Genomic DNA, 14085 nt, shown 5'->3' with positions numbered 1-14085 from the left:
TTTCTCCCTGCCCTTCTCTGAGGGCAGGCCTGAATCTCCTCCAGGCTTGCAGGGCTCTCTTCAAGGTGCAATGGCTTTCCTAGGCATTGACAGTTCTCGTCTCTTCATGCGGAGGGGAAGAGAAATGGGCCTCTTTGTGGGAGGCTGCCGGAGGTACGGTGCACGGGGAGCTGCTGGCTCCTTTGCTGAGCTCTGCAGCAGGCTTGCGCTGATACTGTAGTTCCTTGTGTGTATTAATCCAGCCAGATCATAAAGATTATAATGGCAGATTATAAAGCCTTCGAGGCCTGTATAGTTATGGCCTCTTTAGAGCAGTGGTTCTCGACCTTGATTGCACATTGTAATCACCTGGGGGGCTTTAAAAAGTACTGAGGCCTGGGCCCCACCCCCCAAAATTCTGATAAATCCAGAGCGGTGGTGGGGGGGGGGTCTGGGCAGTGGGGAGGGAGTGGGGAGGTCGTGGGGGGCGGGGCTAAAAGCTGCCCAGGTGATTCCACTGTGCAATCAAGGTTGAGACCCACCACCTTGCTACTTGCCGGCCGGCTGGGGGTGGGGGCGGGGAGCTGGCAGGAAGCTGAGGGGGAGGGACGTGAACGGATGCTGAGCCCCTCAGGTGTGCCTGGCAGTGTGCCGGTACCCTGCACCCACTCCATCATTTCACCCGCAACTCTGGGTGCTGCACGGGGTCCCTCGAGCAGTGCAGGCAAGCCACAGTGGAGCCTGAGGCCAAAGGAAACTTCCGTGATACTGATCCTGGCTTCAACATTTTGATATTTTGTTCATCATGGAGTTTTTTTACCTTATTAAAAGACATTGCATTGAACCGTGATTTATCTTGATTACTGAGCTCTTTGGCGCCTCTTAATTTTTGCCCCTGAGGCTGGTGCCTCACTTGCCTGATCCTAGTCCCGGTCCTGACCCCTGGCAGGGCCTTGGGAAATAGGACCCTAGACTCCGACCAGCAGAGCTGGGAGGCCCTTAGAGACACCCATGGTTTTCAAACTTTTTTTTTTAAGTTTTGTTCAGATGAACGTTTACAAGAAACCCTAGTATATAAATGGAGAAAAGCAGAGGTGCTGTGATTGAAGTCGGGGGGACACTCAGGGACTGCCGGCTGTGCCCTCCCCCACATCGCCCCTGGCCTTTGAGACCCACCAATGAACCCTGGGGCCCTGGAGGTGATAGTTACAAATAACCCATGTAGACCATGCCCCTCATTTTATAGCCAAAGAAACTGAGGGCTAGAGGTGGTGGTGTGCTGGCGAGCCGGGGGAGGAAGGAGGGAAGGGAGGGAGGGAGGGAGGGAGGAAGGGAGGGAGGGAGGGAGGGAAGAAGGACGGAAGGGAGGGAGGGAGGAAGGAAGGGAGGGAGGGAAGGAGGGAAGGAAGGCATGATTTGTGATTTGTTCTCTGGGGGAAATAAAGGCCTTGATTTGTAGCATTTGTCAATTCCCATGGTGTAAATATTCCCCCGCCAATGCACCAACATGATGTCACTGACCACACGTTGGGAAGAGATGGGCACAGTCACTTTTGTGAGCTGGTAGGAGCCAGCAGGAGCTGGCTGCAGGGAAAGTGACTTGGCTGAGAGCATGGGGGCCAAGCTGACACGAAACAGAGTTGTCACACGGCTCCCAGCCCTGGGCTCTACCCACTGGCCCCAGTGCGGTTCTCCTGGACCCTTCCCGGGACTTCTTCATCTCCAGTCAATGATCCTAAAGTCATACCATTCAGCCTGGGGGACTGCACAGAACAGAGATCTGAGCACCAGGATTCTGCTGCCTTCCAGGTAGGCACCTCTGCTTCACCAGTGCACAGCACTTACCACCGTCCTTCAAGTCCTGGGCCCACCGCTCACAGGACAGAGAGGAGAGAGGCCTGGTCGGCTCTCACCCTCTCTCTCCGGAAGACTTTCACAAAAGGAACAAGGGTAGCATTTAAAGTAATACATAGGTGGAATTTTATTACTAAATACCATAGCAGTAAACAAAATGCATAATTGAATAACAGCTAAAAAAAATAATCCAAGGAATGTGAAATACACATTTTTTGAAATGATAAAAATGTATCCATGAAAAATATAAAATGTTGCATATATATACAATATATACTTATATATATATAACATAAATGAAAACTGTAAATAAGAAATGTATACAACAGTGAGCGGGCCTGGCGGTCGTTTACACAGCGGCCACTTTGTTCTAGTTGATCAGCTCTATTATTTACATCTTGCATTTAGGAAGTCCGTGAGGAAGAGAGTGTTTCCACTATAGTGTCTTTTAAAAGTTATTTGCACTGAAAATCAAGAGTTTTCAAGTTAACTGACCAAAAGGTGAGAAATCCTTGGTCTGAAGTTGATGGAAGAATCAAGAGTGGGTCTGCTTCCGCCGTCTGAACAGGCAGCCCACAGGAAATCGACTGCAGAAAAGGGTCTTCTGAGGAGGAAACAGTTTGTTGGGCATGTTGACCAAGATGCCACCGTCTCTGGCTGGACAGGCGCTGGCCGGAAGTGCAGAGTGGATTCAAGCGTGAGATGGAGGTTCGGATCAGGACGCCTCCCATGTCTGGCCCTGGCCCTGACATCTGTGGGGCTGTGACTCGAGGGCCTCTTCCCTCAGGGAAGGCATTCAAGTAACGGCACTGAGGCATGAGGAGAGGTTGTGTGTGGCGTGGGGCCTCTGCCCAGCTGGCTCCTTGCCTGGAGCCTCCCCCAGGGGGTCTGAGGGTGTGGACACTCGGGCCTTACAGCTCCTTAAGGATGATCTGAATCTTGCCGTCAAGCTCCCCCATGTCCAGCAGGAAGGCGACGTGGTTGCTGTAATGCTGAATGATGTTGTTGTCCATGTTGACCAAGATTCTGGAAGAGAAGAGAGACGTGGCTAGAACGTGGCAGGCCCCTGTTCTCAGGCCCTCTCAGTGACAAGGATGACAGTAATGGTTACTAACTATCGGTGCCCACACAGTTCAGGCACCTCACAGACTTGCTCTCTGACTCTCATCACCCCCTGCCAGGTGGGTGCTCACTGTCCTGCTTTCCAGGGAAGGCACCACGCCCACGTGGTCGGGCCACAACTCAAACCCAGGCCTGCTGGTACCCCGTCACCTACTGCACCAGATGCCTCTCCTAACGCACACGAAGATGGACACTTTTGAGCAACGAATGTGTAGATTGCAGGAGATGCAGTGCTCAGTCACCAGGCCAGACTGAGACTCGGACATGGAGTGTGAGTTCAAGTGCAAGAGGTGTGGTGGGTGGACCGGTGCGGTTTGGGTTCAGCGGGAGGCTGTGATGTGTCACTCAGCTGTGCCTGCCCCCTCTCAGTTCCGTCTCCATGAGGCTGAAATCTCGGGGATGGTGCAATAGACTTGGGGGGCTTGGCTCTCTCTCTTTCCTCATACTCTTCAGGTAAGGACTGGGGCTAACCTGAGAAGACAGAGTCTCCACAGCTGTGGCCCTCTGCAGGGGGTCAAAGCCAGGGTATGTGCCAAAGGGCACCTCTCTAGGAGCTGCCTCCCTGATGAAGGACCCGTGGAGATGTGACCTGACCTGATCACATCAGCTCTCCCTTGGTAGGCTGTCCCTCTGGATTTGGGTCTTTTCATCCATTCACCCCACTAGCATTTGCTGAGGCCTTTCCATGCACAGGGCCTTGCTCCAAACAAAAACAAGGGCCATTCAGAGATCCTACACCTGCCCTCCAGGAGTTGAGAATCTAGTAGGGACTTGGAGGACGAATCCTTATAACCATATTACTCAGTTCACAGATGCGGAAGCTGAGGTTCAAAGAAGCAAAGTCATGTGCCTGGGGTCACATGGTTAATAGGGGGCAGAGCTGGGATTTGAATCCAGACTTCTGTCTCTTTGGACGGTATCATTTTTTTTAGAAAAAAATAAACAAAACCCTATAAATACAAGTTAGGAAGTGGCATACACAAGGAAGGCAAAATCCAGGGCTGTGGGAGAGTTCAGATGAGGGCGAGATTGTTTTACGTCAGGCAGAAGTGGGGGGTAAAGACCCCAGAGGAGAGGCGGTAGCCTTGTCCCCCATCCCTGGGTAGGGAGGGACGGTGGAGACAGCGTAAGCCGAAGCCTGTGGCCCATATCCAGTTGCCTCCGCGGCAGTGTGGAGCTGCTGCTTTTGGAAGGAGGTCCGGCTCAGGCTCGAGGCCCGGGTGCTGATGGCCAGCGTCTCATTAGAGGACCCCACTTCCTCGGGTCTGTCTGCAGTTCCTTGGTGTCACAGAGGGACCTTTGTCTGAGGGCCGCAGGCTGGGAACAGACCACAGGAGCCCAGGGCTGGGGCAGAGGGTGGGCGCTTTGTCAGCGTCGGGGTTTTCTGTCTATTTCATGTGGCGGCATTCACCGGGTGCTGCTGGGTGCTGGGCCCCGTGTAAGAGCCGGACATGTACCAACTTGACGGCCGCCTCCCCCGCCCCCAGGCAGGGCCTCTCCGTGGGCCCAGAGTGCATGTCTATGCACAGGGACCCCAGACAGGCCCACAGACCCCTTCCCTGAGAGGTCAACGACAACTGGGCCCTGGAGGCGGGGGCTTGTCAGGAACCGCGGTCCCAGCCGCACAGCCTCTTGTGACTTGCCAGCTCCCGGCTGTCTTCTGTCCTGGCTCGCATGAAACCCCTGGCACGTGGCCAGCAAAAGCAATGTATTTGTTCATCTTTCAGGCCCTCAGTGGTGCTTGTAAAGCTGATTGTATCTGCCTTTGTCCAGAGGACTTTCAGGAGAGTTCTGAAATACACTAGGCCACTGACTAGCATTTCCCATGCCTCAGATGAGGGGCGAGCTACGCTGAGGGAGGCGGCAAGTGAGTCTGGCCTCTCCTCGCCCGAAGGTTTTCGGGGACTCTTCTTAGTTAGGCACTTCGGACAATCCTGGACCTGAGGTTTTCATGGTTGGGGGTGTGTACAGGGTGTGGGGTGCCTCTGAAGGGCCGCTGAGTGATGCCCTGGGCTATGAGGCTGGGCAAATAAATGGGCCAGCCTAGCCGCGGCCTTTATTTGCACACTGCTTAGTGGTTAGAGGAACAAGCAGGAGGCAGGATGAAATAGTGGGTGTGTGCACAGGCTTGACACAGGCCAGGACTCTTCTGCCAGTTACTAACTCTGAGACCCTGGGACTACTCTGAACCTCAGTTTCCTCATCTGTAGAAATGGAGATAATCGTACCAAACTCAAAGGGTCAGTGAGATGATGCCTGGGAGTTATTTAGCTCAGTGTCTGGCATGTAGGAAGTGCTCACAAATGGAAGTTATTATAATTATGATTTAAATAGCTGGCTGGGCTTAAGGGAATGATTTGCAATTCTGCCGGTGGGGCAGCCTTATACGCAGACCCCCTCCCGGCCCCCAGTCATACATGAGGCATTTCTCAGCCCCTCAGTGCAGCCTGTGGTGGGGTCTGTAGGAAGGCCAGCTGCAGGTGGGGTTGCAGCCAGGGGCGTGGGCACTGGCACGGAAGGGGAAGTGAGGCTGGGCTTGTCTGGGCAAAGCAGAGCCTGCCCTCCGCTATGAGGTGGATTCTGCTCCAGAGAGCGTGTGAGCCCCGGTTTGAAACCGAAACTTGGAAGAAAAAAAACACAAAGAAAACCCTAGACACTCATACAACCAAAACCAAACGGATCCTTTCCCAGGGGCTGCAGGGCCGCACACCGTGCCCCGCCCCTGCCCTTCTGTGGGAGGCGGGATGGGAACCAGAGGGGAGGGAGGGAGGGAGGCAGGGCCAGGCTGTGAGGACAAGGCAGCCCCTGGGCCAGACTGGATGGGGCCTCTGCCCCAGTACAAAACCTGCCTCACTTTGCAAAGCCTTCTTCTAAAAAGTAAAGTCCACAGACAATATCCACAGGGCAATGCCTGAGCACCTTCCAGGGGCAGCTAGTGAGTATAGCTGGAGGTAGACTGTCCAGAGCAGGAAGTTGCGGTCTGGGCTATGGGCAAGGGGGCTGGGGTGTTTCCCAGAGCCCTAGTCCTGGTCCTCTAGGACCAGGTCCTCTAGGACCTTCACTCCCTGGGAGCCCCATGCCGGGCTGGTGAAGTGACCTGGTTAGCAAGGGCTGCAGGGGCCCAGCTCCCTGGCTCCGGCCAGGGGACTGAAGCCCGGGAGGGCAGTCACCATGTGGCCCATGGCCTCCCTCCGCCAAGGGATCTCCTGGGCAGATAGCAAAGGGTGCTGTGGTCCTGGCACTAGTCCCCAGGAGCCCATGGTGGGTGGCAGGCACTGCCCAGCCCCCTGAGGGTAAAGCTTTAGTCCCTCCCACCTGGGCCAGACCTGAAGGTGGAGGTGGCCTGTGGAGCATGCATGGCGGGCCTCCCTCAAAACCACACCAATCACAACTCCCTTTCCAGACCCATCGCCATCCACCCCCCTCACAGGCCCCCGACTCAGCCAACAGCATTGTTGCTGGGCCCTGCCTCTATGCCTTTACTCTGTTGCTCCTACCCCTGAACATTGCTCATCACCTCTGAGCCTGAGTTTCCCTATCTGCGAAGTGTGGGTAATGGTATCTACCGCAGGGTTAAATGAGATATGCTTAGCCCGGTATCTGACACATAGTAGGGGGTCGAGTGAATGTTAGTCACTACTATCTTTATCGTTAGAATCAAATGACTTGGTTATCCACTGGCCTTGGGACTTGAACCGAGCCTTCTGACTCGTGGCTCTGCACGTCCCCCTCCACCTGAGGAGGTGGTCCATAAAGACCCTTCCATCTGTGTCCCACTCCTCTCCTTTTGTGTCAATGTCTGGTCTCTGCAGGTGGCCTTGGCCTGTTGGGGGCTCTCCACCCAACTGCATATCCTCTCCATGAAGCTAAGGACAAACAGTGCTCAGCACTGAGCAGCAGGTCTCTGCAGGGCAGAGCGAGCCCGCTGGGAGCTCTCTGAGCCACCGTTTTAGAGGAAGAGGGGCAGGGTGGGGAGGGAGAGCTGTCCTGGGCACTTACCCCCGCTTGCATTTCTTGTAGACTTTGTGAATGTTCTCCTCAGGGAACCCATACTTCTCAGAGATCTGGAAGAGAGAAGTAAGGGATTCACTGTCTGCTGCCCAAACTGGTCTACACCAGTCTTTTATACCATGACTTATTTCCTGATTATAAAAGTAATAATATACCTACACTGTGGAAAAATACAAAGAAGAAAATTATAGTCATCCACAATCCTGTTACCCAGAGATAAACACCATTAACAACTGTATTCTTTCCCATCTTTTGGCCATGTGTATAGATTTTTGATATTCCACATAGTTTTATATAATTTTTTTGCTTATCATCGTATATTATAAGCCTTCCCACATCACAACACACTGTTGACAAACAGCATGTTTAGTGGCTGTAAAGTATCCCAAAGAGCATCTGCGTTTCCCTCAACCCTTGCCTGTGGTCAGACTCGGGTTGTTCCAGTGCTCAGGTTCCCCATTCACCAGCTGCCGACTTTGTGCAAACGACTCGTGGAGACAGTAGTAGTGTTGCTGGGAGAATTTAATGAATTGGTCCATGTGAAACACTTAGGACAGCTCCTGGCATGTACTAAGACTTCAATAAATGGTCATGATGATTACTTGAGAAGTGGAGCAATGGGGATGCTCTTGCCCTGTTGTGAGGGGGGAGAACCCCAACATTTCCCCTTCTAGGTGGGAATTATTAACCCCATTTGATGGGTGAGGAGGCTGAGCTGGAGTAAGATAAACCATGCGCCCAAGGTGTGCCTAGAACCCAGGTTTCCTGCCCCATCACATCTGGAAAGTTGGTGCTTATTCTGCGGAGGAGGAAACGGCAGCTCAGAGACCTGTGAGTGCCTGCTTGAGCTCACACAGCTGGTCAGCCCATTTCTCCAAGACCCCTGAAGTCTCCTCGGGGACAGACAGATCTGGTCTGGGCCCGCTCCACCACCTGGAGGTGCAGAACTCTGAACAAGTCTCCTTACTTCACTGAGCCTCAGTCTCCTCATTTGTGACACGGGTGGAATAAGGGGAGGTACACACAGGGTGGTTCTGCACACGAACTGAGACGATTCTGTAAAGGGCCCGGCCTGGCGCCTGGCCCCTGCTGAGACCAAGTGTTGCTGTTTGGTATAACTGACGGCCTTGGAGCGGCAGGAACCTCAGGCCAAGGGCTTCAGGTTGAGGTTGTCTTCTTTGAGCCTTTTAGGGAGAGGATCAGGCTCAGCTCCTCAGTTACTCTCTGCCTTGACAGAGATCCCTCCAGGCAAGAAAAGTTCTTAGACTACTTATCTGAATGGCGATGTGGCTGGAAGCTACCAGGAAGATCTCAAGTCGATTTAAGCAAGAATTTAGGAACTTTCTAACCATAAGCTGTACAAAGACAGCATAGGCAGCCCCATGAGGTAATGAGCACTCCATCCCTGGAAGTATACAAGTTAGGCGTGGCACCCACTTGGAAGAGCTCTAGCACCAGATGGGGAGCTGACCCTCTAAGGTACTGTCCAACCCAAAGATTCTGAGTCTATAATCAAGTGACATTAATGGCGTTTTGTGAGCCCAACTTTCTGGGGCTGGTGCCAAGCAGGGCTAACGATATGTGAGGAGAAGAGGACGGCATAGCAGAGTGGAGAGCTGGGGCTGGATCCCACCTCTGTCACTTCTAGTAACCTTGGCAAGTCACCTGACCTCTGGGAGGCTGCTTCCCCAGGGGAAATGGGGAGATAATAATAGTACCCACTCTTCAGGGTTGTTAGGAGAATACAATGAGCTAGCAAATGCAGCATGCCTGACAAAATGCCTGGCACATAGTGGGCCTTCAATAAAAGGTAGATAATATTATTTGATTCATTTTTCCCTTCCTCAGCCCAAGATCTTGGAACCATCTGGCTTTTCTGAGTGGCTCGACCTTTCAGCACAGCCGGCTCTGGTGGAGGCTGTGTTTGCTCAGATTTTAGCGGAGCCACAAAGCTGCTGTGGGTTTTGTTCAGGGCTGTTTCACCCGCTCTCTGGCGGTCTGGGGGGTTGGGGAAGGTCTCCTTGCCCAGACACCACCTTCAGCCGCCCCGGCCAGCATCCCCCAGCCAACTACAAGCTGGAGGAATGAGGCCCCCTGGGAAAGAGAAAAGAGTGTCTCTGGGGCCTGGCCTTTTTGGGTTTCATTCCCATTAAAACAGAAACAGGTTTGCAAAGCCAACAAAAAGCTCTGGCCTGTCAGACAGCAGCCATCAGATTAAGGAGGATTTATGGTGTGTGTGACTCCCAGGGTGGAGCCAGGGTTCTGGCTGGGAGATAACATCACAGAGGCACACCCCCAACAGCCGAGCCTGCAGGCCCCCCAAGATGGGGTGGGACAGATGGGCCACCAGAAAGCCAAGGTTCCAGTATATTCCTTCCCAGAGCCTTCCTGTGGGAAATCAGAACCGTGTGGTGAAGAGTGAGGGAATAGGAGTGCAAGATGGGGCTCTGCCCAGGGCAGGACGGGTCCACAGGCCTCTTACCGCATTCCTCAGCCCCTTCAGGTCTGGAGTCTTCAACATGAGGGCATCAAACACCTCCTCAGTCTCCCTCCGCACGTACAACAGAACTGAGAAGCAAAGGGGTGGATTTTAGTGGTACAAGGAGGATAAATGAACCTGGGAATACCTCAGGCAATCTTAAAAAATATTTTTAACGTAAGATTGATTTCTGCAGAAAGGGCAAACCCTTGCTGAGGGTCTGCGCCCAGCTGGGAAACACTCCACCCAGCTCTGCAGGTCCCAGGCACTTGCTCAGACTGAGCTGGTCTTGGCAGGTTTGAATCCCTGCTCTACTACCTGACAGCTGTGTGACCTTGAAGAAGTTACTTTAACATCTCTGAGCCTCATTCTATCAATGTGGAAAATGGAGGCAGCTCTCCACCCCCGATTTCACAGAGCTGTGGGAATTAATGACATGACGTTTGGAAACACCAAGTGTGGTGCAAGGCTCAAGTCAAGACTGCTGGAAGCTTTCCATCTTAGCTGCTGGTAGGTTTCTTCCTCATGGTCAGCTACAGCCCCCAGAGGTTTGTGCATGTCCCGCTCTCCCAGGAAGTCAGAGATTTAGAGTGCCAAAGCCAGAAAGCCAATTATGGAAACCCCACCCCGCTCCCAACCCCATGAGAGAAAGTGCGGGGGGACTCTCCCAACATAAGAGCCTGTTGCCTTTACCAGCTGCCCCAGGACGCCCACATCCAACAAGGCCAGACGAGGCAGAAGCCCTCCAGCTCCACGGCTGTCTCCCCGGCACCCTGGGTCCTCTCCTTGCCCACCCCCCCCGGAGTCTTGGCTCAACCCCAGCTCAGAGGAGTAAGGCAGCCCCTCGTGCTCTCCCTGCTGGGGTGGGTGCTGCCCGACTGCCTGGGCCAGGATTGGTGTTTGAGGCTTTGGGGAAGGCCCACGTGGAGCTGGGGGCTGGGGATGGGCTCAGAGAACAAAGGAGATGAGAGTGAGGTTACCTCTCTGCAGATCATCTTCCTTGGCCTGTTTGGAGGGCAGAGGCTCAAACTCCTCAGCGAAGGGCGAGCAGGTGCGCTTCAGAGGGAGCCTGCAGGGATGGTAGGGAGGGCTCTTGAGGAACTCAGGGAGATCCCAGGGTCCGAAGGGGCCCCAGAGGTGAGGAAGACCCCATGAGGGGTGGCACAAAGCAGTGGGACAGCGGTTAAAGGAGCAGGTTCTGGAGTTGGACTACCTGGGTTCAAATCCCAGCCCTGCCACTCACTAACTGGGTGATTTGGGGTGAGTCTCTTAGCCTCTCTGTGCCCCATCTATAAAACGAGGTGATAATAAAGTAATAATAACAATACTTCATAAAGGTGTGAGGCTGAACGAGATAATGCACACTCCTCTTAGAACAGCGTGTGATGTACAGTAGGGCCTCAATAAATGTGGACTATTATTTAATCATCAACATTATTCTTTTTTGAAAGAATCAGGTCAGATGTGAGTCAGTGGGAGAAGGAAGAGTTGTGAGATTTGGAGCAGACAGACTTTGGTTCCAGCCTGCCTCTGCTACTTAATAGCTGTGTGACCTTGGGCAAGTCACTTCACTTCTCTGGGCCTCAGTTTCCTCATGCATAAAGTAGAGCAATAACCCCTTCCTGCCTGACTCACTGGGGCCATGGTGAGGTGATAAGTGACAAAATTTGATGTGAAAGCACCTTATGAAAAGGACCTCTTGTTTACAAGGAAGAGACCGATGTCAACCACAAAAGATCTTCATAGAGTGCTTCCCCATTTACAAAGATTCCGTCCACACGCCGCCCTCTCATATCTGCGTCCCGCCCAGGAGGCCATTTTCCTCATCGGACAGATTCCTAGGCTGAGGCCGAGAGAGGTAGAGGGACTGTGGCTGATGGACAGAAAGACATGAAGGCCCTTCCTGGGCTGAGGGCCAAGGGGCCCAGCCCCTCCTGTGCCTCCTGGAGTCCGGAGGACACGCTGGGGGGAAGGCGAGGGGGGTGATCCCCCTCAGTTCTCCAACACAGCTTCCCCTCCTCACTCCCCGAATCTGCACCACCATCTCAGAGGTTTTTTCTTTCCCTTTTTACAAGCAGGTGTCTCGCCAGAGATTCGCCAACTTTTCACATAAAACAAACCCATAAAAACCCAGGCAGTTTCAGTGAGAAAGGAGCCTGCTCTAGCTTGGGGGCTGGGGCGGAGTCGCAAGGCTGCTTGCTCTAGGCCCAGCCTCGGGCTTGGGGGGCAGCAGAGGGAAGGGCAGGCCTGGGGGCAGTCGAGCAGTAAAGGAGGGACAGGCGGGGAGGAGAGGCCTGTACCTGTTGGAGCCGCCGAGTCCCGCCGAGGGCACTGCCTGCAAGAGAAAGGACATTTTCCATCACATGCAGAAGATGAGAGGAGTCCCCAGCTGCTGGAGGCTTTCTGGGAGGGGCAGTCTTTGAGGGGAAGGAGGAGGAAGAATGCAGTTTCAATGCCTTTCCAGCCCATTCTGCTCAGATAAGCCCCCTTAAGTGAGCTGAGAGCTTGAGTTGGAAGGAAGCATCCAGCCAGTGGGATGAGTCAGGGACTATGATGAACACAGCGGAGGTGCTAAAGGAATGTTGGCAGAATCAGCGAGTCCCACCTGGGCCCCACAGGCCGAGGGTGCGGGCACTGCAGACTGCCTGCAGCTGGTGCCTAGGTGGTCGGAGCCGAGGCAGAAGGGGGTGAGGGGAAGAGGCGCTCTTTTGAACCCTCCTGTGCACCTGGCACTGTGCTGTCTGGTGCAGCCATCACCAGGCCCATGAGGTGAGGCCCAGAGAGGGCAGAGAGCCTCCCGGGTAGCTCACGGGCAGGAGGCAGAGTCAGGATTCAGGCTCGGGCTCTCTGCTCTTCCCTCTTTCCTGGGTGTCCCCTCTCTCAGGCTCACAGGCGCAGGGACTGGTCCCCCATCTTCCCCCCACAGAATAGCCGTGAACCTGGCCACAGGGGCCTTAATCCCAAGTGGTCATCTCCCTACTTGGGGCCTCTGGTTGGGGAAAAAGAGCGAGTTAATGCAGCCGCCTGTGCTATGGGGGCCACAGCACTGCTTCTGGGGCAGTGAGGCGAGGATGGCGGACATAGAAAGGGCTTTACACGTGTGCCAAGGGCGACGTCAGTACTGGCTGCTCTCTGAGCTCCATCTGTCTTGTTCTAAACTTTTACATCAAGGCCCACTTCTGCAGACATTCCCTCCTCAACAGTAGGGAGCTATGACCTCAATGGAAGGAAACGGTCAAACTGTTTAATATGGAAGCATATTAGTAGAGGCTCTGGGATCCTGATTCTGCCCTTGACTTGTGTGACCTTGTCTGAAAAATGGGAATAACAAGTCTCTCCCTCAAAGGATGGCCATGAGGGGGAAATGAGGCCATGCGGCAAAGGGCTCAGCCCTGCGCTCCTGGCACGTCCAAGGTGTTCGGTAAACGCCTCCCCGCTTGAGAGGTGGGGCAGCTGGTGGTAACGGGCACCATTTTGGATGCCAGGTTGCCTGGGCCCAAATCCTAGCTCTGCCACTTCCTGTATAATTTTGGGAGGTCTCTGTGCCTCAACCCCACGGATCCAGGGAGAATCATATTATCAACCTTGTAGGGAGGTGTGAGGCTGCTGGGACGTGGTGACCATCTGCCCAGCTGCGGTGCGGCCACAATCTGATGCGGGGCTCAGATATCAAACCTCCTCCATGTGTGCTCCAAGTGTGGACATTTTGATGGTCATGAAGTCCATTTCCTCATTAACGTCTTCTCTTCAGTAGAAAACGTCACTGAAGTTATGTGACCCTAACATTTTATTTAATCCCCTGGGATTCAATAACGGTATTTTCATTTGATGCAAAAAGTATCAGGACCCAGGGGCTGGCCTGGTGACGCAAGTGGTTAAGTGCGCACGCTCCGCTGTGGCGGCCCGGGGTTCGCCGGTTTGGATCCCGGGTGCGCACCCATGCACCACTTGGCAAGCCATGCTATGGCGGGGTCCCATATAAAGTGGAGGAAGATGGGCATGGATGTTAGCCCACAGCCAGTCTTCCTCAGCAAAAAGAGGAGGATTGGCAGATGTTAGCTCAGGGCCGATCTTCCTCACACAAAAAAAAAGTATTAGGACCCATAAACCTCTAAATCTGCCTATAGTGGCTGAGTAGCAGGTGGCTCCCAGCCGGTCTGTGCTAAGGCAAGTCCCTCCCAGAGGACAAGACCCTCCCTCGGCCCAAGACCCTCACCCCTCCAGGACGCTGCAGGCTGGAGAAGTGCACGTTGGGGATGAACAGCACTGGCGGAGTCTCCAGGTCAGCCTCAGGCCGCAGGTAGGTGGTCTCATTACCCCTGAAGCCGGAGAGCAGGCAGCCCTTGATGCCTGACGGGAAAGGAAGGCATTGTGCCCTGAGGTCCCTCCGTTCATGCCCCGACCTCTGCCCTCTAGTCTCCTTCTCTCCTTCACCCCAGCCCAGCCCAGCCCAGCCCAGTCTCTGACCCATGCCCACTGACCATTGTTGCTGGAGTCGGGGCACTTGACCTTCCTCCGGAACTGCTTCCGCTCATCATCCCGCATCTTCCTTTCTGCTCCCTGCGGGGGGAAAGGGAGGGGGTCACCAAGGGTCTTGGGAGGGGCTGGCTGCTTTGCATCTTCAACACAGGCCAGCCTTC

At 54.1% G+C, this 14085-nt stretch overlaps 1 protein-coding gene across 1 annotated transcript in view; it reads right to left on the bottom strand.

Moving 5' to 3' along the window:
- Window positions 1-1941: 1941 nt before the first annotated feature.
- The window catches only part of GRHL3 (grainyhead like transcription factor 3), a 34320-nt gene continuing 22176 nt past the window's right edge, over window positions 1942-14085 (bottom strand). Inside the window, exons 10-16 of the mRNA XM_058553235.1 lie at window positions 13927-14005; window positions 13662-13795; window positions 11746-11780; window positions 10426-10514; window positions 9449-9534; window positions 6955-7019; window positions 1942-2859 (exon numbers count right to left, since the gene is read on the bottom strand). Of these exons, the coding sequence (XP_058409218.1) occupies window positions 2745-2859; window positions 6955-7019; window positions 9449-9534; window positions 10426-10514; window positions 11746-11780; window positions 13662-13795; window positions 13927-14005 (603 nt within the window). The 3' untranslated portion in view covers window positions 1942-2744. The remainder of the gene's footprint in view (window positions 2860-6954; window positions 7020-9448; window positions 9535-10425; window positions 10515-11745; window positions 11781-13661; window positions 13796-13926; window positions 14006-14085) is intronic.

The sequence above is a fragment of the Diceros bicornis genome, chromosome 13 (assembly GCF_020826845.1).
Source record: "Diceros bicornis minor isolate mBicDic1 chromosome 13, mDicBic1.mat.cur, whole genome shotgun sequence".
Classification (NCBI taxonomy): Eukaryota; Metazoa; Chordata; class Mammalia; order Perissodactyla; family Rhinocerotidae; genus Diceros; species Diceros bicornis.
The sequence above is the reverse complement of the archived record's forward strand: the minus strand, read 5'-3'. Positions and strand labels throughout refer to the sequence as shown.